This window comes from Numenius arquata, chromosome 21, assembly GCF_964106895.1.
Source record: "Numenius arquata chromosome 21, bNumArq3.hap1.1, whole genome shotgun sequence".
Classification (NCBI taxonomy): Eukaryota; Metazoa; Chordata; class Aves; order Charadriiformes; family Scolopacidae; genus Numenius; species Numenius arquata.
The window spans coordinates 5,896,567-5,917,961 of NC_133596.1; the positions used below are offsets into that span (position 1 = coordinate 5,896,567).

General features: G+C 54.1%; 5 protein-coding genes across 5 annotated transcripts; 4 read left to right on the forward strand and 1 right to left on the reverse strand.

The window, feature by feature from the left end:
• Positions 1-359: 359 nt before the first annotated feature.
• CCDC28B (coiled-coil domain containing 28B) lies at positions 360-1,705 on the forward strand. The gene is made up of 5 exons (XM_074161843.1): positions 360-514; positions 602-759; positions 849-1,003; positions 1,113-1,135; positions 1,648-1,705. The coding sequence occupies exons 1-5, from the start codon at positions 360-362 to the stop codon at positions 1,703-1,705; spliced, it is 549 nt and encodes a 182-aa protein (XP_074017944.1).
• Positions 1,706-1,968: 263 nt separating this feature from the next.
• On the forward strand, positions 1,969-5,387 carry IQCC (IQ motif containing C). Its single transcript, XM_074162142.1, has 5 exons — positions 1,969-2,043; positions 2,510-2,653; positions 3,155-3,650; positions 3,830-3,948; positions 4,403-5,387. The coding sequence occupies exons 1-5, from the start codon at positions 1,969-1,971 to the stop codon at positions 4,442-4,444; spliced, it is 876 nt and encodes a 291-aa protein (XP_074018243.1). The 3' UTR covers positions 4,445-5,387.
• Positions 5,388-5,962: 575 nt separating this feature from the next.
• DCDC2B (doublecortin domain containing 2B) lies at positions 5,963-12,724 on the forward strand. The gene is made up of 10 exons (XM_074161844.1): positions 5,963-6,240; positions 7,119-7,176; positions 7,610-7,686; positions 7,907-8,038; positions 9,428-9,574; positions 10,018-10,057; positions 10,480-10,551; positions 10,792-10,984; positions 11,190-11,289; positions 12,610-12,724. Exons 1-10 carry the CDS (start codon positions 5,963-5,965, stop codon positions 12,722-12,724), a joined length of 1,212 nt encoding a protein of 403 aa, XP_074017945.1.
• A 1,230-nt stretch (positions 12,725-13,954) lies between these two features.
• Positions 13,955-16,401, reverse strand: TMEM234 (transmembrane protein 234). Its single transcript, XM_074162251.1, has 5 exons — positions 16,305-16,401; positions 15,507-15,658; positions 14,994-15,060; positions 14,721-14,813; positions 13,955-14,016 (listed from the first exon to the last, which is right to left on the reverse strand). The coding sequence occupies exons 1-5, from the start codon at positions 16,399-16,401 to the stop codon at positions 13,955-13,957; spliced, it is 471 nt and encodes a 156-aa protein (XP_074018352.1).
• EIF3I (eukaryotic translation initiation factor 3 subunit I) lies at positions 16,361-20,622 on the forward strand. The gene is made up of 11 exons (XM_074162250.1): positions 16,361-16,402; positions 16,623-16,715; positions 16,836-16,923; positions 17,481-17,546; positions 17,921-18,070; positions 18,174-18,301; positions 18,574-18,684; positions 19,084-19,173; positions 19,522-19,595; positions 19,797-19,889; positions 20,210-20,622. The coding sequence occupies exons 1-11, from the start codon at positions 16,400-16,402 to the stop codon at positions 20,289-20,291; spliced, it is 978 nt and encodes a 325-aa protein (XP_074018351.1). The 5' UTR covers positions 16,361-16,399; the 3' UTR covers positions 20,292-20,622.
• The last annotated feature ends 773 nt before the right edge of the window (positions 20,623-21,395 follow it).

Here is a 21,395-nt window from a genome sequence, read left to right on the forward strand (position 1 = left end):
TGACGGTCCCCCCCGCGGTCCGTGCCCCTGAGGGCAGCTGGGGTTGCTGGGCGCCGGGACACGCGTGGCCGAAATCCTCTTTTCTGCAGCGCTGGGGAAGAGGCTGAGGCCAGGCCGGCAGCTCCCAGCCGCGCGTCGGGCCCCGGCTTTGCTCCGCGCCGCCATGCTCCAGCGCAGACACCGGGATAACGCCGCAGCCTGAGCCCCCGCCGCCCGGGAACAGGGGGTCCGAGCTCCAACCTCGGCCCTCCCGCCGCCTCCGCCTCCCCGTGGGGGTACCCCTATCCTCCCTGGGGACGAGAGGCCCCGTACGGGGAAGGGGCCACTGAGAGCTGTGTCCGTCCAGTGCCCCCGCCGGGATGGAGGACCGGAGGAAGAAACGGAGCCCCAAAGCCTGCCTGGCCCAGCCGGTGCCCCCCGGGGCCCCGCGGCCGCTGCCCCCCAGCAAGAGCACATCCTTCGCGCTGCCGCTGCCCACCCTGCCCTCGCCCAGGCAGCGCGCCCGGCTCAGGCGGTCAGTGCCAGCGCTGGGGGGGACTGATGGCCTCCCCGGTGCGGGGTGTGGGTGATATCAACCCCTCTGTGTCCCCACCCCGTGCAGGACGAGCAAGGAGCGGGTGCGGGCAGGCGGCGTGGGGGCGGCGCGGGGGGCTCCGCTGCAGCACAGCTTCCTCACCGATGTGTCGGACGTCTGCGAGATGGAGGGAGGGCTGCTCAGCCTCCTCAGCGATTTCCACTCGGGAAAGCTGCAGGCCTTTGGTGAGGGGCTGGGGGGTGTCTCCAGGGTCTCAGGGGACCTGGGGCGGCCGGGGCTGGCGGGCTGTGACGGCTCCTGGCCCCGGGCGCAGGGAAGGAGTGCTCCTTCGAGCAGCTGGAGCACGTGCGGGAGATGCAGGAGAAGCTGGCGCGGCTGCACTTCGGCCTTGACGTCTGCGTGGAGGAGCTCCCTGAAGAGCAGAAGAAAGTGGCGGCTGACCGGAACCTGGACCAGCTGCTGGCACATGTGAGTGTCACCTCCCTCGTCCCCTGCCCGGCCCCGCTGTCACGGCCAGCATCCCCGCCGGCCCTGGCCTCCATGCTGGTGCCTCAACCTTGTCATTTGCCTCCCGCAGCTGGAGGAGCTCAGCAGCTCCATGTATCCTGAGACGGGGCTTGATGGTGGCGGCAGTGACGGTGGCAGTAGTGATGGAAGGCGATGGCGGTGGTGGTGGTGATGGTGGTGAGGGAGGTGGTGGTGGTGGTAGAGGTGATGGCGATGGAGGTGGCAATGCTGATGGAGGTGGCAGTGATGGTGGCGATGGCGGTGAGGGAGGTGGTGGTGGTGGTAGAGGTGGTGGTGATGGAGGTGTCAATGCTGATGGAGGTGGCGGTGATGGTGGCGATGGCGGTGAGGGAGGTGGTGGTGGTGGTAGAGGTGGTGGTGATGGAGGTGTCAATGCTGATGGAGGTGGCGGTGATGGTGGCGATGGCGGTGAGGGAGGTGGTGGTGGTGATGGAGGTGGCAACGGTGATGGAGGTAGCGGTGATGGTGGTGGCTGGCGGTGATGGTGGTGGCAGTGGAGGTGGCGCCGATGGCGGTTGGTGGTGGTGGAGGTGGCACTGATGGCGGTGCCAGGGGGACAGCACTTTCCCTTGACCCGCGCTCAGACAGAAGCTGCACCTGGCCGAGAGCCCTGACCCCGAGGATGCGGCAGCCGCACCCTGACCCTGCGCCCGGCCCGGCTGGGGGGAAGGAAGGGGGGCCGCCACCAGGACAACCCCCGGGAGCCCCACAGCGGGGCCACCCTCCCCGCGGACGGGCCGAGGGAGGCGACAGCACTCGCCCAACTCCTGCCCGCCCCCCCCCCCCCCCCCCGCCGCCATTTTGGTGGGACCCTCCGTGACAAGGGGCGGTGACGGGGGGCGGGGCCTGGAGGCGCGAACGGATGACGTCATCAGGCGGCGCCCCCCGTTGCCGAGGCGGCTGCCATGGCGGCGGCGCTGGGGCCGCAGGCGGAGGCGGAGGGGTGGCGGCGGCTGCTCCGCGCTGTGACCCGCCTGCAGGTGGGGGCCCGCCCGGGACGGGGGTCTTGAGAGGGCCGGGGTGGGTGGGGGCCTGTGGGAGGAGGCCTTGGGGTTTCGGGGATCCTCCCGTGGAGAAACATATCCGGGGGAGGCCTGTGGGGGAACGTGGCAGAGGGGGGTTCCCCGTGGGGAGGCACACCTTTGGGGGGAGTCCCTGTGGGGTGGACACGGCTGGACGGGGACATCCGGGAGAAGGGAGGGGGCTGCACAGCTGGGAGAGGCCTTTGGGGTGCACAACTGGATGGGGGGGGGTTGTCCCGTGGGGGTCCGGCGGGGGCCAGGCCGGCGGTGCCTCATTAAAACTTGCCTTGGCTCCAGATGTGGGCTGTGCTTGCTCATTGTGTGCCGGGCCCTGTCCCGGGGGGTGCGTGGGGAAGGGGTGGCAGGGGGCAGGGGTGGCAGGCGGGGGTGTCTCTGGCGGCTCCAGCAGCACCCCTGCCCACAGGCCTGTGTCAGGGGTTACCTGCTGCGGAAGCGGTTCCGGAGCCTGCGGGCAGAGTACGAGGAGGTGGTGCGGGACATCGAAGGGGACCTGAGCCAGCTGGAGTGGAGGGGACGCATCCTGCCGCGGCCCGTGTTCCTCCCCGAGGTCCGTGTGTCGGGACGGCAGGGGCTTCTGAGCCTGAGGAGGGGGCATGGTGGGTGGCGTGGCCTGGTCGACGGGGCAGATGATACTTCTGCAGCGTAGTTCCAGGAACCAAATTAAAAACGATAATTACAGCGCCCCAGCCTGTAAGATTCTCCCTGATTGTGCCCATCAGACCCCGGCTGGGGATTTCTTCCTCTGGGTGAAGCTCAGCCTCAAGTCAAACACTCGACCCGCAAAGGTGACCCCTGTGGGTCTTGTCCCCAGGCACCCACCTCACCCGGTTGAAAGGCCGGACCCTCCTGCAGTGCCTGAGCACAGCTCTTTAATGTTTTTAGCACTTCTGAAAGGAAAGCCCTCTAAAAATTTCACAATGGTGGCAGGAGTGCTGCTAACGGCACATCTCTGGCTGGGACAGAGCCTCTGGCCGCAGCAGAGCCACCTTTCACATCTTTATATTTTCTTTTCAATATATTTTCAACCTCTTGCGTGTTGCCTCTTTAGAAGCCAACACAGGGGACGCGTTCAGGTCTGCAGGAGGCTGTGCCGCGCGAGGAGGCTGTACTACACAAGGAGGTTGTGCCGCACGAGGAGGCTGTACCACACAAGGAGGTTGTGCCGCGCGAGGAGGCTGTACCACACAAGGAGGTTGTACCGCACGAGGAGGCTGTACCACACAAGGAGGTTGTACCGCACGAGGAGGCTGTACCACACAAGGAGGTTGTACCGCACGACGAGGCCAGCGCAGAAAACCCGCAGAAGGAGCTGGACACCTCTGAACCAGAACGGGACTGGGGCTGCAGTGGTGAGAAACCTACAGCCCAGCTGCAGAGCGAGAAAGAACTGAGCTCCACGGGTGAAGGCGATGGAGTGAGCCCCCCAAATCCCGGGGGTGATGCTGATAAATGCACTGAAAAGGGGTGCGGTGCCCCAGCAGAGAGCCAGGAGTGGCAAAATGACAGCGGTGTCCTGGAGGCAGAGTCCCTTGAAGCCTCTCTGGGTAAGAGATGGGAGCCGGGATGCTGCGTGTGCTCTCCGAGTGACCTGGTGGTGAGGTCCTTGGAGAACCAAAACTTTGGGAATATCCTGGAGAGGTTAGAACAACTCGGTGCGAGAGAGACAGGGGGTGCAGTCTGAATCTTTGTTCTGATAATACGTTATTCTTCCGTTTCTCTGCAGGAATTCCACTTGAGGAAATCAAGCAGCTTCCTCGAACTCGGTCAGGTCTCCAGTCCTACAGAAATCACTTGATCATGGAGCTGATGTGGTTGCAACAAGCTATTGTCAGCCGTAAAAACGTAAGGGCCCGACCCTGCCTCTTCCAAAACAGTGGGTCAGACCAGTGCCTGTGGGCGGCCAGAGCGGTGCCCTCTGTGGTGGGACTGGTGTCGAACAGGATCGGATGGGATGTTGGCAGTGCACTTTTTTTTTTCCCCTTCTCTGGGGGTGGGGGGCGGAAAAAAAGGAACGATGAAGGAAAACAGGAGCTGTTTAGATCTGGTTACAAGCTTTGCTCCTGGCCTGCTGCAGAGATGTGGTTACTTTGATAATCACCCAGTCCCTACAACGCACCAGCGTGTGCCTCGGCCCCCGCTGGCCTAACGAGCTGCTGTTTGCTTTGCTTGGAAGGTGAAACTGGCATTTTCTGGCCGAGAGCAATGGTTTTCCTGGCTAATCTGTGAGGGCGGGTGCTTTCCCACTTCTTGGTCTCTGAGATTTAATCGTTAACACTTGATTTTCTTTCTCCTGCAGTACTTGATGCTGAAACGGAGGTTGGGGACTCCCGATCCATAGGAGGGCATTCCCGAGCACGTGGGGCATTTGTGTTGGTGTGAAGAAGCAGCGGAGCTGCAGCACCGCGGTTGTGACGTGACCTCACAGACAGCAGCAGCTGAGGAGAACTCCAGCTCCGTGGGGTGATGTTTCCCACTTCAGATGAACGTGGCAAGAAAGCCTTTTATTTTTGTAAAATGTGAATGTTTGGTCAAAGCAGGGATTAAACCGTGAAGCCAAGGAGGTTGTTCTGTGTCCTGAAGGGAGTCCCAGTAAGGCCTCCTTCCATGAGAACCCTATTTCTGTCAGCTGAGATGGACGGTCTGGGAAAATGGAGGCTGGGACAACTGTCACTTGCAGAAGGTGCTTTCTGACCAGCTGGTTCTTGTGGTGGAACATAAGTGTCTGAAGGCAGTGGGTGCTTTGAACCTGCAGGAAGAAGCTCTTCCCCACTGAACTGTGGGTGACCCATATTGGTATCTGAGCTGTGTATTTGGGATGGGTCTCCACGTCACAGCTCTGCAATATCTGGGACTTCATGGTAGGCTTTGAGGAACACCTAGTTGAAGTACTAAGTACGGAGCAGAGTTTCCTAACTTTCCTGTGCAGTTGGTGGGCAGCGCTGGCACGTCAAACCTGACCTTCAGGAGATGAGGTTTGGCTCCCGACTTGCACATCTCTGGCCGTGGTAACACCTCTGTGTGTGGCAGAGCCACCTGGAGAGAACACCAGGTGCTTCAGGGAGCAAGGAGGGACTTACTCTAGTTCAGGGGTGTTCATCGTCCCTCAGAAAGAGACTTTCCACATGGTGCTGTGGTTCCCGACTGTGACCCCGACTCTTCTGTGCAAATACTCTGTGTTCCTGCTGACTGAACCATCACTCTTCCCATGTGGCAGATGGATCTTCCTGTTCCTGGTGATACTGACTTTTTTGTGAATAAAAAGCTTTCCTGAAGCTCTCCTCAGTATCTGTCTGTTCCTGTCTGGCTTGGTGCCTTCTCCTGGGCAGAGCCAAGGAAGTCCATGGCTTTGACCCGTGGCAACCTGTTCAGCGCAGACGGTGGTGTGTCTGCTGGGGTGTGGATGTTTGTTCAGGACAGAAACTCATAGCGTTTCTCAGTCAGGTAGCAAGTGATGGCAAGGAGGTGACAGCTTCTGGATGGGATGGGAGTTGCTGCCGTAAAGATACTGGCACTTAATGTACCTCCAGGCTGGTTAATCTGAGCCTGGCGGCCACAGTGGCTGGTGAGGGAGCTCACAGCACTTGGTGTGTGAGGATTAAAGAGCTATGTGGTTCCTGCTTCTCAAACAGAAAAGTGCTCTGCAGTTGTTTGATGTGGCCTCAATGGGCCCACAACTTCCTCCTGCTGGGTCTGCATCCATGGAGACAGCCGGTCACACCAGACTGTGCAGGGACGGAACGGGAGAGCGGCTGGTCGGAAGGGTTTGGGCTCGGCAGGAGGCCAGTTGAGCTCTCCTCCGCTCCCCACCTCGGTCTCTTTGCCTCTCTGGTCAGCGGGGCTTGCTTGACCCCCGGGGATGAGCCCCCGTGGCTTAGCTCTGGCACCTCCAGCCAAGAACGTGGTGGTGTATCGCAACGGTGACCCCTTCTTCCCCGGGAGGAAGTTCGTAGTGAACCAGCGGCGGTTCCTGACCTTTGAGGCGTTTCTGAACGAGGTGACCAAGAGCATTCGCGCGCCCTTGGCTGTGAGGAACCTCTACACACCCAGGCACGGCCGCCGCGTGGCTGAGCTGGGGGACCTGCAGGACGGGTGCCAGTACGTGGCTGCCGGCTTTGAAAAATTCAAAAGGCTCGAGTGAGTAGATGGCCCTTTGGTCTCTGGGTTCAGTAAGCACCTCTAGATCGTTCTGTGGGGAACATATCGGGGTGCGAATGGAAAAAAGAGGTAAGAGGGGTACAAACGCAGTGAAAAACAGACTGATTATTTTCTTTTCCTACTGGAAACTACTGGACGTATTCCAGATGGCATGGAAAATGCAAATATTCCTGATAAGGTCACTTGACTCGCAGAAGAAAACACGTTGGGGGAGGCATCGTGCGTTCTCTGGCAGGATGTTGTTGATGGGTGCTGCTCTGCCTCCCCTGCGCCCCGTTGTGTGGCGTGTGGGAGGCTCTGCCGCTGCCCGTTTCCTCGGCAGAGCCGGCAGTCACGCCGTCTCCACTGACAAATACTTTTGCTTTGCTTTGATGGAAGTCTATTTTTTTGTTTTGTTTTGTTTTCTAATGCTGCATGAAGTAGAGCTGGTTTGGTTCATCCTGAAATACGGAGGGTTAAAGAGGGTTTTGTGGCATCGCTTGACTCCTGAGGGGATCCGTGTGCGTGTGTCAGAGGAATTTGGCTCCTGGTGTGTGTTATGTTTTGTTGAGGAGATACTCAGCCCATGGATCGGTGATTAACACAAAGGAATAACGTTTTCTGGGTGTCTTTAGCACGAGGATCTGAAGTGGGTTGTATTTGGCTGGGAATTTCTTAAATGTAGCAGACTTTAATTTAGCCTGAAGTTCTGGGAGACCACAAGGTGAGGAGGATCGTTTCAGAAGTGACCCAAATAAGTGACCCAGGCATCTGGTGGGGATGCACCAAGGCAGAGCAGTCGCTCCTTTTCTCACTGCTCTTTAGTCATCCACATGGCCCAGGCGGTACGTGGCAACATCGTTGTCTTCTTCTCACAGCTATTTAAATCACGGAAGGAAGGAGCTCCGTGGGATGAGGAACAGCCAGGGTCTGCAGGTGAGTCCCCGAGCTGAGTGGGGACAGGCGGGAGCGCAGAATGAGGCGTGAGAGACTTTAGGGCTGGCACTGATGATATTAAAGTTGAGATTTAAGGCTGCCCTGTGGAGATCAGGCAAAAGCGCCACAGGAGTCCATAGGACCTGTGAGACAGCGCAGGGGCTGCTGCCGTGTCCCTTTGTCCCCCTTAAGGGTGCAGGGGACAGATCTGTGCTCAGATATTTGCTGGCAGTTCTGGAAGGCGCTCAGCTATGTGAAGAGCCTCTCCAAGCCTTGGTGTTGCTGACAACAAACCTCACCCAGCAGCAGCGAGCCCGAAAGCTGGGCAGGCAGCGTCCCAGGGCAGGCAGGTCCCGCTGGAGAAAAGGGACCAGCCCCGGGAGGCTCGGTGCCAGGGCTGTCCCTGTTCTTGTGCACTGAGCTCCCTCTCTAGTTCCTCACTGTAGCTCCCTGGAAGCCGAACGTCTCAACGCGATGGCAGAAGCGCACCCACCCGCCCTGCAGGATACAGTAAGTGCCTCGGTGTTTTCTCCTTGGAGGGTCTCTGGAAATGTTTTTAGAGGCTGGAGGAGGGAATTTCTATGTGAGATCCTGGGAATGCTGCCCCACAGGGACAATTCACAGCTTCTACCAAAGTATTTGTTGTGGATAGCTTTTTTTTTTTTCCCCCCACCTTCCACAGTGGCAGGAATACTGGCTCACTGCATGCTCTCGGTTGTTTCTACTGCAGTGTTTTCCGGAATGGGGATCTGCTGAGCCCTCCTTTCCCGCTGCCACTCTCCAAGAGCACCCCACTGCAGTGGGACGCGCTCCTGGCCACCCTGACAGAGAAAGCCGACTTGTGCAGCGGGGCTGTGAACAAGTGAGTATCCAGATAAGACACTGCTGGCTCCTCTTCCCTTCTGTCCAGACCACAAGCAGCTCTGATTAGCAGAGGACTGGGAGTTCAGACAGCCATTTCTAGTCTGCTTTTGCAATCTCATTTGCTTTTCAGGTTTCCCCGTTTTTAAATCGGAGGTAACCCCAATCATAGAATCATAGAATGGTTAGAGTTGGAAGGGACCTTAAAGATCATCAAGTTCCAACCCCCCTGCCCTGGGCAGGGACACCTCCACTAGAGCAGGTTGCTCAAAGCCCCATCCAGCCTGGCCTTAAACACTTCCAGGGATGGGGCATCCACAACTTCCCTGGGCAACCTGTTCCAGTGCCTCACCACCCTCACAGGAAAGAATTTCCTCCTAATATTTAATCTAAATCTCCCCTCTTCCAATTTAAAACCATTACCCCTTGTCCTGTCACTACACCTCCTGACAAAGAGTCCCCCTCCGGCTCTCCTGTAGCTCCCTTCAGATATTGGAAGGCTGCTATGAGGTCTCCCCGGAGCCTTCTCTTCTCCAGGCTGAACAACCCCAGCTCTCTCAGCCTGTCTTCATAGTGGAGGTGCTCCATCCCTCTGACCATCTCCGTGGCCTCCTCTGGTCCCACTCCAACAGGTCCATGTCCTTCCTGTGTTGAGGACTCCAAAGCTGGACACAGTATTCCAGGTGGGGTCTCATGAGCCCAGAGCAGAGGGGTAGAATCACCTCCCGTGACCTGCTGGCCACGCTTCTCTTGATGCAGCCCAGGATGCGGTTGGCTTTCTGGGCTGCCAGTGCACGTTGCCGGCTCACGTTGAGCTTCTCATCCACCAACACCCCCAAGTCCTTCTCCTCAGGGCTGCTCTCCAGCCATTCTCCACCCAACCTGTATTTGTGCCTGGGATTGCCATGTCCCAGGTGCAGGACCCTGCACTTGGCCTGGTTGAACTTCATGCGATTTGCACAAGCCCACCTCTCAAGCCTGTCCAGGTCCCTCTGGATGGCATCCCTTCCCTCCAGCGTGTCGACCATGGCAATGCTTTGTGAGAAGGGCTGATGTTGCTGGTGGTCTGGTGAAAAAGCAATAAGCAAACAGTAAATCATGGCATAAAAAGGGGTTTACGTCTACAGAGAGGGGGTTAATACAACAAATACAGCCTGTCTTCTCCTCGTACATCTATTTACTGACACCCAAAGAGAAAGCTGAGATCTACTGCATCTCCCTGATCACTGGGTGTAATATTTCGGCGTACTTCCTTGGAGTAACACTAAGAATGATTGATCCCCTCTGACTTTTCTCAGCCCTGTTTACCACTTTGCACGTTTGCTTCCACGCTGAGGGGTTGTTCACAGTCTTGAGATGGCTCTAAAGCCTCGGCCGTCTCTTCCTCAAGGCTCTGCAGGCTGGACGGAACGCAGGTGTCTGGTGGGGAAGAGCTGGTGAATGGCAATTACTACGTGGCAGTGGGAAATGAGGAGTACAAAAAGCTGCCTTACTTTGAGCTGCTGGTGCCCCAGGATTCTGTGTACGAGACGCTGCGGTACGTAAGCTGTGGCTGAGTGGTTTAGAATTATCTCCATGGTGGTCTTCAGCTACAGCCATCCTCTCTGTAGCCCTCCTGTTCAGTGCTTTCTGCCTCGAGGCCTTGAGTCTTGCTTCATGTGGGCGATGTTTAGGAAGAAAGAATGTGTTTTCAAAGCTTTCGGTGCAAGGGCTGGCCCCTGAAATCCGGAGTTCAGGTCCAGAGAAAGCAAGAGGTTTGGGTGTTTCTCAGCTAAGTGTTCATCAGGCACTGGGGAGCACAGGGCTGCGGTGGGCAGCGTGAATAACAGCAACATGTGCCACTGTGGAGTGTGCTCTACCTGCCCTGAAGAAAAAAAGAAAACACTTCCAGGGGCTCTCTTGTATGTGAAAAGGGGAGATCGTGTTCTCCTCCAGCTGACTTCTGCCTGATGCTGAGAATCTGCTGCTTTTTTCTTACAGGAACCACCCAAACAGCAGGCACAAAACATACCACAGGCGGGTAGGTGGCTCAGCTGGCGCAGGACTGTTTGTGCTGTGATCGCAGTTGCTTTTGTGTAGGCGTCCCTCCGTGAGCAGTGGATGTCACCCTAATCTCCATTCTCCAATTCCCATGGCTACAGCATCCTCGCTTGGCACCAGTCCCAAAGGAGAGGCGCTACAGGCAGCCATGTGGCCAAATCATGCTTGAATTAAATCTTGCTGCCTGAAGGAAAAACTCCTCGAGGTGGCCTTACCTCTTCCCCTTTTTGGCTGAAGGGCAGGGAGGATTCATTCTGGAGCCAGGATACCTTTCCTGCTCACTCTGTGGGTAAAACGCCCAACAGAGACTAGATAGAGCAGCTGGGCTGTCCTGGATTGTCCGTTGAAACGTGCATCTGTGCTATTTGCTCTTAAATTTTCCTTTTCCTTGTGTATTTTCAGTTTGGTGAGCTCTGTGCCGCCTCCCAGGTGAGTGCTGGTGACTCTGCTCTTCCTGAACCACCTCAACAGAAAGTAGTGGCTGCAGAAAGTGTTTTATGCGTTCCCTAACACTTGTAATATCACCTTAAAACCCCAGTCAGAGAACACAGTGTTAATACCAGTGTTAATTACAGTGTTATTACATTGTTAATACCAGTCAGGACCAAGGGTCACAGGCGTTGAGGTGTTTAGGGGATTGCCCTGCAAAACTTCTTGTTTTATAAACTGTTTTATCAAGAAGGCCTGTCAGAAGTGTGTGATGAATACTTTCAGCTGGACGGTCGCAGGGTGCAGACCACAGGAGCTGCAGAGAAAGACAAGCTCCCAGCTGCTTTTCCACAACTGCAAAGGCACGCCAGGAAATCTCGCCTCGAAGGGGAAGAGTCCGTTTTCCACGTTAAACCTGTCCGTGCGGGACAAAACAGGAGGAGGAGCACCAGGAATGCGCAGCACTGGCCTGATCAAGGTAAAGGACACTGCCATAAAGAATATGTTTTGCTTGGATGCTACAGGACAAAATAAGTGCAGATGCACTGAAAGAAAGCAACGATGCATCCAGTAACTTCCGTATTTCTGCTTCGTTCCTTTCCTCGTCTGGGCACATACGAGGACCAGGCCACGGCTCTCTGCAATACCCATTGAACAGCTTTTTAATTTTCTTCTCCTCACAGAAGAAATTGTCTACAAAACCAGAAATCCTAGGACTGAGATGCGAGGTGCCCAGGAGGTAAAGGAGGACGAACACACAAGGGCGCGTGTACCCATTGACCAGGTAGGAGAAATGATTTTCTGCCCCGTTAGGAGTCTCACTGCTGCAGGGGAGCGCTCGTGGTCCCACTAGAATCTAGCCCTTCAGAGACAGCCGGTGAGAACACACCAGCCAATAGTTTATAGCAACTCTTTGGGGAAGTCCTTCTGTTTTCTCACTTGTTTTAAGTCCTACATGTTAGGTTTGGGAAGCCATGTACTCTCTCTGCAATGTGTAAAGATGAAAGTAACCACCAGGGGGAACTTCAGAAAGCAGAGGACAATGTGTAACTGCAGAGCTCTGCATTTTCCAGAGCCCAGAGATTGTCATTTGGGTAATGAACGTTTCCCTTCTGGAATGTGAAAGCTACAGCTCCCCACTCAGTAAGGATATCAAAGGCTTTCCTGGATTTTTTTTTGTGTGTACTATTTCTATTCTTACTCCTGTCCCAGAGAGTTGCAGAAGAACTTAAACCAAAAGCCAAAACAATACACCGCAGTAAGGTATTTATTCCACTTAATGGAATAAACTTCACTCTGTGAAATGTTTAAGATCCTTCCTGTCTGTGTTCATATTTCTTCCACTAAAATTCAGGATCCCCAAATATAACTAGTTAAGCAGAACTTACCTGTAGCCAGGTGAAGCTTAGAGGCTGGCACAGAATAAACACGTAATTCATAAAATGACCGAAGACATTTATTAGATAGTAATAAGTTTAAAACCTTTTTTTTTTAAAGGGAAAAATGTAGTTTTTTTTAAAAAACAAAATTCTCTGCGTAAAATGTCTGCAAGATGTTTATCGTTTGTAGTGCTTTAATGTTTTAAACTTTTCATAAGGACATTTAGAATTGATGTAATGGGATGATGTGCATTATATCGTAGGTGATTCACGCTTCTGCCTGGGTAGTCTCTTTGGATTAATTAGAACTTCAAAGGAAAACAACTCCTTTGAACTTAAATTGGAGAAAGCCCTAGTAAAGAATTAGCTAATGGTTCCTGACTCCTTGGCTCGATGGGAGCCTGGTGCTGTGTTTGCTTTAGGAGCTGGGCTGGCATTTCTCAAGGGGGTGGGCACTCCGATGCCGCTGCTTTCTGTCAGCCTTTTCCCCACCAGAACACACTTGCTCTACAGTTATTGTTATTTGGGTGTCACAGCTCTCCTCTGCAGTGGGAGAGAATCATTAGGCATTAAATCAACTACCTTTGAATTTAATGTAGAGACCCAAGTTTGCATACCAAAGCTGTGGGAAGACTGGAAGCAGAATCCAGGAATTTAGTCGCAGAATCTTTCTGTAATAGTGAAACGCTATGTTAATAACTGTATTTCTCGCTGCAAAAAGGTGTGGACTGCAGACAAATCACAAAAGACTGTGGCAAGGAAAAGGGATGCCAGTGACTCTGAGGAGGAGAAGCATTCAACGATGTTTCCCTGGGCAGCAAAGAGCTCTGAAGAGTTGACAAAGAGAGTGTGACGGGAGAGGGACAGTTAGGTACATGGCTGTCTGCACAGGTAACAAAAGCACGTGAACCCCAGACTTCTGTAACACCACAGACCGGCCACGCTTTTTGATGAATTAACAAACTCTTCTAAAATCAAGCATCCTCATCATCTCAGCTTGACAAGCAGAGCACCAGTGAGCAATGGATCAGGTGCACGATGTTGTTAAATAATTAAGATCTTCCCCCTTTCCTTATCTCCATGGTGTGACGATGTGGCAGAGGAGATGGCTGTTTCTCTGATTAAACTGGTTTGTATCTGAACTTGGGAAGGACAAACTACCAAACAGAATATACGCTTTTATAACAGAATAAACTTCCTGGCAGACACTTTATTTCAGATACTTCTTATGAGACATTTCATCACATCCTTGTCCCTCTGATTTGGAATGCTTGAGTAATGTCTGTAGCAATCAAACCTCTTCCCAAAAATATATACATCTTGTTTCTGATAACTTGTTTTAGGAGCATCTGCCTGATTTAGAAAAAGTCATAGCCATAAACAGCTCTTGTATTAACCCTCTTTGTGCAAAACTTTCTGTACTTCCCTCCCTAGTGCTTCTCATTAATTACAAGGGTAACAAAGATTTCTCCTGTGATCTCTCTGGTATTGGGGACTGATAATTTCACTGAGAACACCCTTTCTTCCCTAGGACAGATTGCCCTGTTGGTATTCTACAGACGTGAGGCACTCCACCAGACTGCAGTGGAGAAAAGCCACGTGGTGACCTCAGTGTGAGGGGCTCTGTGTGTGTGACCTGGTACGTTGTACCTGAGCGCAGCGAGGGAGCCACTTTCACCTGCTTGGCCATGAAAGGGAGAGTTTCTAAATAGATTCCTCCTACAGAAAAAACAGTTGGTCCCAGAAGCTCCTGTTGAACAATTTATTGTCCATTTATTATCCCTCCAGCGCTGAACAAGACAATTCGCTCATCCTTGCCTTGAAACACCCACAGACAAAAAATTCCTTAACCGAAGACATTAAACAGGATGTCCTTGCAACGTGCCTTGTTCCACCCTGGTGCTCAGGGAACACAGTCCACACTTTCGTATTTTTTAACATCCATGTGTCAAAATACAGCTTCCTAAGTGCAACTGAGCCAAAGCTGCCCAGCCAGAAGCTCCCCCTTCAGCCACGGGGGTTACCTTTGAGCAGGTTCCTTCCCTTCTGTGCTTCTCACTGTGTCTCCTTCATGACCCAGCTACACAGAGCGTGACTCCTAGGACAGTGAGCAGCATTCCTGCCACAGCCCCTGTACAGACATGAACAAGAATAGATTGGGAACTTGCACAATTCAATGCTAGTCAGTCAAACCTTCTCACTGCTAACTATGTGATGCTCAGATGTCACAGTAAATAGGATAGCATAAATGTCTGGACGGATATGACCCAGACCAGGCCACTTGTGAAGGGGTTTGGATGTTTGGACTGCCCGTGTAATTGAGCTAAGCAAGTTTCTAACAAAACGTTGCTGATGCTGTGTGTCTGGCTAGCGAGAACCAGGCTTGAACAACAAAGAAACTTTAGTATATTCCTACAGATATCGTGCCAGGTGCTGGCAGTTTTAAACTTTCAAGTTTCCTGCCACTTTCTGACAGGGTTTATTATTATAGGGTGTTAGGGAAGGAAAAAATGATGGGTGTTGACATTTGGGGGCTTATGGGGCACTCCTTTTCCATGGTGGGTATATTATTTAGTGCTGCTCTTACAGTTAAACATCTAGTTAGGTAAAGGCTCAGGCCTATAAACCCTGTTAGCTTATAAGAGCCAATTCTTGCTTCAAACTTACTAGCCCTGCCCACTTAAAAGTCCGTTTCACTTCCCTTTCAGGTTCTGTAGGAAGAACTACCGCTTAACTAGTTACGGTCCTTGTGTGCGTATTTGCTGTTTTTCAGAAGACCAGAGGGAAGCATGGATGCAGGAGACAATGTGAGGAAACATTTTAAGTGTAACTTACTTTTACCACCGATGTCCTCTCCCAGAATCCTCCCAGTCACCAGCGTGACTATCAAAGCCAGGGAGTTACAGAGCGGTACAGCCAGGGACAGATCTGAAATTGAACCGTTTTAGCACAAACAGTTTAAAATGGACAATCTTGTACAAATCGTAAGATGCTTTTGATTATTACAAGACAGCTGTTCGATGTTTAGCTGGGTCACTAGAGTAATCAATAGCATTGATCCTCCCAAAATCCCAATCAACCCACTCCATGAAAGCAACAAGAACTAACCTGCAGATGCCAAGGTGAGGTAGAAGAGGAGAGATCCACCTTGATTGAGCAGAAATGGCACCACGTACTGTGAGAAGAACACAGGCCTGTCAGTTGTTGCCCACAAACCCAACGTGCACCCCCAGCGAGTGGGCAGCAAAGGAGCCCAGACTCGCTTGCCTTGTGCCGTGTTTGGCAGCGGAAATGCAGCACGCGGGCGATTCCGCTGCCAGTCACAAGCTGCTCGATGTTTTAGTTCCCCAATCTGCAGAAGGCACACTGTGCTTATGTCATGCAAAATATGAGAGTTAATGACCTGCCGCCTAGAAAAGCGGTCTCAGTTCTGCACGGGAAAAGCAGTGCTAGAGGCAAATAAATGAAATATTACTGAGGATAAATAATTCTGATGATGGAGGGAATATTTAGCAGTTTAAAGAATAGTATTGAGTCCAGAAGGAAACAGGTAAGAATGATCCCAAAGGCAGTTTGACACCCAGCCACCTCCCTGGCCCAGGAGCCCAGACAGGGTCGCACCTTGTAGTTGAGGCCCAGGAAGCGGATCTCGGCCAGCAGCTGCTGCAGGCGGCCCTGGCGCCGTACCTCCTCCAGCCCCTCTGCGCCTGTCCGCAGGAACGGCCCAGTGCTGCCCCACAGCACGGCCACCAGCACCAGCGCCACTGCCTCTCCTGTGACACAGCCTGGGCTCAGCAGCCTGATGGCCCCAGGGGAATGCCAGTCTGCCACCACCGCCCTCGGAGGGCCCGCTCAGCCCATCCTCATCTCCCCATAGAGGTGGGGGAAAGATGGCCCACCAACATCCCCATCAGAGACAACCTTCACTAGCCCAGCTCACTGCTGTTTTTCATCGTCAAGGGCCCTGCTCTGGGCCTGCTCCCGCATTCCCCTCGGGGATAAACCATGCAGCAAGCCCAGCCTGTGGCCACATCCCCTTTCAGGAAGGCCCCTCACAGGGCCCACCGAGCCTGCGGCCACGCTCCCTGGAGGAAAACACATCAGCCAGCCGAGTCCACGGCCACATTGCTCCCACAGAGAAGCCTGTGGCCGCTTTCTCCCTTCCGCGGAGGCCCCATAGCAGACCAAACCCACGGACACATCTCCCCTCCGCAGGGGCCAGGCCGCAGCCCCGCTCGCCTCTCAGGGAAGACACACACACCCCCCCCGCCCCGGGGCCCAGCCTGTCGCCATGTCCCCCCTCAGGGGTGCAGCCGGGGGCTGTTTCCCTTCCCGAGGGAAAAAAAAAGCTCTTCTCCCGCTCAGGGCAGACCCTTTCCCCGCCCGGCAAACGCTCTCCTCGCAGCCCCGGAAGCTCACCCGCGGGCGCCATAGCGACGGTGACGTATTTCCGGTTCCCAGCATCCTCTGACCCGGAAGCGATCGGCCGGCTCTCTTGCCTCAGCGTTGCCGCCATGGTGAGAGCGCGGCCGGGACCGGATCCGGGGGAGGGCTGGGGGTGGTAACCGGTGGTCGGGCCGTGCAGGGCCCCCGGGTCGGGGCTCCAGGGACACGGGGGGGGGGACCGGGGGCGGCATTTTGCCGCCCCCCGGCCCCCCCCGTGTCCCTGGAGCCCCGACCCGGGGGCTGAGGCCGCGCCTCGCCTGAGGCATTAAATGGTGTCTCCCCCCGTCGCAGAAGCCGATCCTGCTGCAGGGCCATGAGCGTTCCATCACGCAGATCAAGTACAACCGGGAGGGAGACCTGCTTTTCACCGTGGCCAAGGATCCCGTGAGTGCCCGTGGTGAAAACCGGCCCGCCCCCCCCCCCACCTCCCCCCGCCATAAACCAGCGGTTCATCAAGTCCCATTAATTAACGCGCCGGGTGCTGGGTTGTTTTTATTCTCCCAGATTGTCAATGTGTGGTATTCGGTGAACGGAGAGAGGCTTGGCACCTACAATGGCCATACAGGAGCTGTCTGGTGTGTGGATGCAGACTGTATCCTTTGAGTGCAGAAACCAGTTTTTCTGTCCAGTTTGTTTTCTTTATAGCGATTCACTCCCGGCTGCTGCACTGATTCCTCTCGAAGAGGGTAGTTTGTCTAACTCTTCTGCTGTCTTTCCCTTACTCCGTCTTTTTTGGGGGGTTTTCTTCCCGGGCTGTTGTTTGGAATAGCATGTGCCCCATCTGCTCTCGTTTGTGCACTGTTGCTTTTGCTGTGGTGGCCCTGGAAGCTCAGGGAAGGTGTCTTGAGTTGCACAAGGTCTTCACATCTTCAATGTGGGCAGCAGGTAGCAGAGACAAATCGTGCGAAGGTTGTATTAATATAAGACCTGGAACCTTTTCTTTATTATTTTAAGAGGAAAGTTGTGGGGTTTGTAATGGGAGCACTCGGATTCCGTGTCTGTTCTGGAGTATTGCTGGTCCTGGAATGGAATTTGTCCAGTCTCTGTGTAAAACGGCTTTTTAATCTCGTGTATAAACATTCTCTGGGAATTTAGACAGTAGCTTTTTGGGGCTGAGAAGGCGCTGATATTCCTTAACTGGTGACCTAGGGGATACACGACACGTGCTCACCGGCTCTGCGGATAACAGCTGCCGGCTGTGGGACTGTGAAACGGGTGAGACTCTGCTCTTCCCACCCCCCTGCCTTTGAGGCAGCTCTGGTTTGACTTGATGCCTGCTAAGCTTGGAGCTTGTGGTGGCAGTGTGACATGTGCTCGGTCACCCCTCTGAGAGAGCTCTGAATCCGAACTCAGACTGCGGGAGGGGAGGGTTTGTGTATATAAATATTTTAGTGAGTATTTACTGAATTTACTCACTTTAACTGCCCAAGTAGTCAAAGCGTGTAGTTAGAGCTTGCAGGTCACCAAACCTGCTTGTCAGCTACGCCCGATGCTCTCATCCTCCCTCTGACCTGGCCGTTCGGCTGCTCGTTTTCATTAAACTTGCAATAAATCACCTGCTGAAGTGACGGTTTCTGCTCTGTGTCCAGGAAAGCAGCTCGCTCTGGTGAAGACCAGCTCGGCGGTGAGGACGTGTGGCTTTGACTTTGGAGGAAACATCATCATGTTTTCCACCGACAAGCAGATGGGCTATCAGTGTTTTGTGAGCTTCTTTGACCTCCGGGACCCCAGCCAGATCGGTGAGGAATCCGGGCCAATGCCTGCACCGGGGAATAAGGGGAAACGTTGATCGGTAGAGCCGGTGCCACTGTGTCTGTCTGTCTGTCTCCTTCCTTCCTGCAGAAAACAACGAGCCTTACATGAAAATCCCCTGCAGTGATTCTAAAATCACTAGTGCTGTGTGGGGCCCTCTGGGAGAGTTCATCATCGCCGGACACGAGAGCGGAGAGTTGAACCAGTTCAGTGCCAAGGTCAGTCTGATAAGGAACAGCATCTCCCTCGGGCAGCAGCGCCCGGGGGAGGATATCGCAGTGTTCCTGTTGCAGTCGTGGGACGGAATGGGGGGGCTTTTTGGCTCAAACCAGCAGCTTCATGGAAGGATAGTTTAAAAAATAAGTAAGGCTGCTTGTACCAGCAGCTCTGCTGCTAACAACGACATCTCCTAAATTGTTTTTAATGGAGAAGTCGTGTGTACGCTCCTTTCGCTCGCCAGCCCCTTGAAACTGCCTTCTTTCCCCTTCAGTCAGGGGAGCAGCTTTCAAACATCAAGGAGCACACCAAGCAAATCAACGATATCCAGACCTCCAGGGACATGACCATGTTCATCACTGCCTCCAAGGACAACACAGCCAAGGTGAGGCTTCCCGGGGGAAATGCTGTGGACTGTTGGTATTTGCTCACTCAGGGCTGTGGCTGTCGCAGAGGTTTTCTCCTTAGGAGTTTGAGTAAGTGTAAAGTCAAAGCTTGGTGGGAGAGTTCAGTGGGAAAGGGGAGGTGCCACCACAATAAATTAAGAGCCAGGCGTTGGAAACAATTTTGCCAAAATTGAGGCTGCAGTTTGCTACCTCCGGAAGGTGATAGAGGTGAGATTTACCTTAGGCTGTTATTTTGGGATTCTGGAGAAAAGTTTTTGGGATTTGGGTGCGACTGTAGAGCTAACACCAGCCCAGGTGAGGGCCAGCAGCCAGATTTGTGTGAGTTAACTGGGCTGCCAGCCTTCTTGTGGGATAACTCTCTCCCTTTTGCCTCCTAGCTCTTTGATTGCACGACACTCGAGCATTTGAAGACGTTCCGGACAGAGCGACCGGTGAACTCTGCCGCGCTCTCCCCCATTTTTGATCACGTAAGAATGAGCTCGTTCATCGTAACGGTCTTGCTGAGACTCCTGCCTTGTCCTGGGTAGCTGGGAAGGCGGAGTGTCGCCAATCCAGCTAAAAAAACACGACTGTGGGATGGGGCCTGGGGAACTTTGCTGCAGTTTGGTGCAGGGAACATGGCTTTGTGTCCTCTGATCTCCAAGCGAGTGTGTCTGGGAGGTGGGAACCTCTCTGGGGCTGGAGTCAGGCCTGCTCCTGAGTGTTTGGGATCTGCTGGGTCAGCAGGAGGCTTCCCCAAGGCTTGGCTCCCTCCTCTCCTGGCTGAGCAAGATGTAAGCAGCACTTTGAAGTGTTGTGGCTTCTCTTTTTTGCAGGTGGTGCTTGGTGGTGGGCAAGAGGCCATGGATGTGACCACGACTTCCACCAGGATTGGCAAATTTGAGGCCAGGTTGGTCCTTTTCCTCTGGCAAGGTCGAGTCCTCACCTGGAGGATTCCTCACAGCCCAGGGGGTGATGTTCCCAGAGCATCCTTCTCCTGGTGGTGTTGGAGGAGTCATTAAACTGGCAGAGCTTTTTTGAGGAAACCCTGATTGTGTCCCTAACAAGGGCTCCCAACTTCCTGTGATAATTTAAATCTTCCTTCTCCCAGGTTCTTCCACTTGGCTTTTGAAGAAGAGTTTGGCAGAGTGAAGGGTCACTTTGGTCCGATAAATAGCGTTGCTTTTCACCCCGACGGGAAGAGGTGAGGATCTCTGTGGGTCTCTCAGCCTCCCCAAGTCAAGCCAAGCCCACCTTTTGCTCAGGATATGGGCTTATGGGAGCTCTGCAGCGGGAATGGAGCCAGCACCTTCCCTAATCCTCCCATTCCAGCCCTGCTGCCTCCCCCCAGGCTCGCTGGGGGTTCACACCTACTCCCTGTCCCACATTTTGGCTGCGTCACTGATGCTTTTTTTTGGTCTTGTGACTCCTTTAGTAGTTTCTGGAGGGGGGTGGGTATAAATCTAAGACGCTGTGAGCTCCTGACACCATCAGTGACTTTCTCTTGTCTTTCCTCCCGTGCAGTTACAGCAGTGGGGGTGAGGATGGCTACGTCCGCATCCATTACTTCGATCCCCAGTATTTTGAGTTCGAATTTGAAGCTTAAAGGAGGATTTCCTCTCCTCTTCCAACCCATCGGCTCCTGCGCAGAGCTCTTGTGAGGCCTGACGTTAGTCTGCTCCAGGGGGGGCAACGGGAAGCAGCAAACTCGAGGGCGGGGGGTGGTGAAGGTGGGCAACCAGAAACCCCTCCAAAGGGCAGGATGGGCTTTCACAGGAGGTGGTGAGGGAGGGAGGGATTTAGGTTGGCCGCCTGCCCGCCCCCGGGGGCTACTTGCTTCCTGCCCTGCTGGGTATATTTATACATCAAGGGAGAAAAAAAAAAATAAAAAATCATCAGGAAATAAATAGAAATCTTTTATAAACATGAGGAGAAGCACCTCTGTGGGGTTTTTTTGTTTTTCCTTTTGGTTTGGAACAAAATTCCAAAATTTGTTCCTGAGTAACATGCTCTAACATGCTCTAGGCAATCCTGCTTCAGCAGGGGAGTTGGACTAGATGATCTCTATGGTCTCTTCCAACTCTAAAAATTCAGTGAAATTCAGTGAAAATTAACCCAAACGCTTTGCTTTCCCCGGCTCCGAGGGCAATCCCTTGTTCCCCTCCCGTGGGCAAGAGAGCAGGGCTCTGACTCCCGGGGGGGGCCCTGCCTACCCCGGGTTAACGCTGTCCTGGGGAGGATCCGCCGCTTTGGATCGGGTCCAGCCCTGAAGCGTGAAGAAGCTGGAAGCGCCGCGGCCGGTCATTGTTTTTCCCCCATGACACGCACGCGCCCGTTTCTGGCGCTTTTTGTTTATTTGCTGGCCTGACCCTGAGCCAACTTTCCTCACAGAACAGTTATTTCCTGCCCGAGGACGCTCGTCTTGCAAATCCTCATCCTTCCAGCCCTCTCCGCCTCGCTCCCGTGGCTGTCCCGTCTGTCTGGAGGGGTGGTTTCTATCTCTTTCCTTCCTCGAAACTGGGTTCAAGGGTAGATTTCCCGAGCTGGCTCCCAACTCGGAGCGGCCGACGCGAGGCTTAAAATCCTGCTGGGGGAGGAGAACGGGCAGGAGCCCCTGCTTGCGAGGTTTCCCTCGCAAGCAGGGGCTCCTGCCCGTTCTCCTCCCCCAGAATAGAGTCTGTGTCCCCCCCACTCTTCCCAGCGTCCCCCA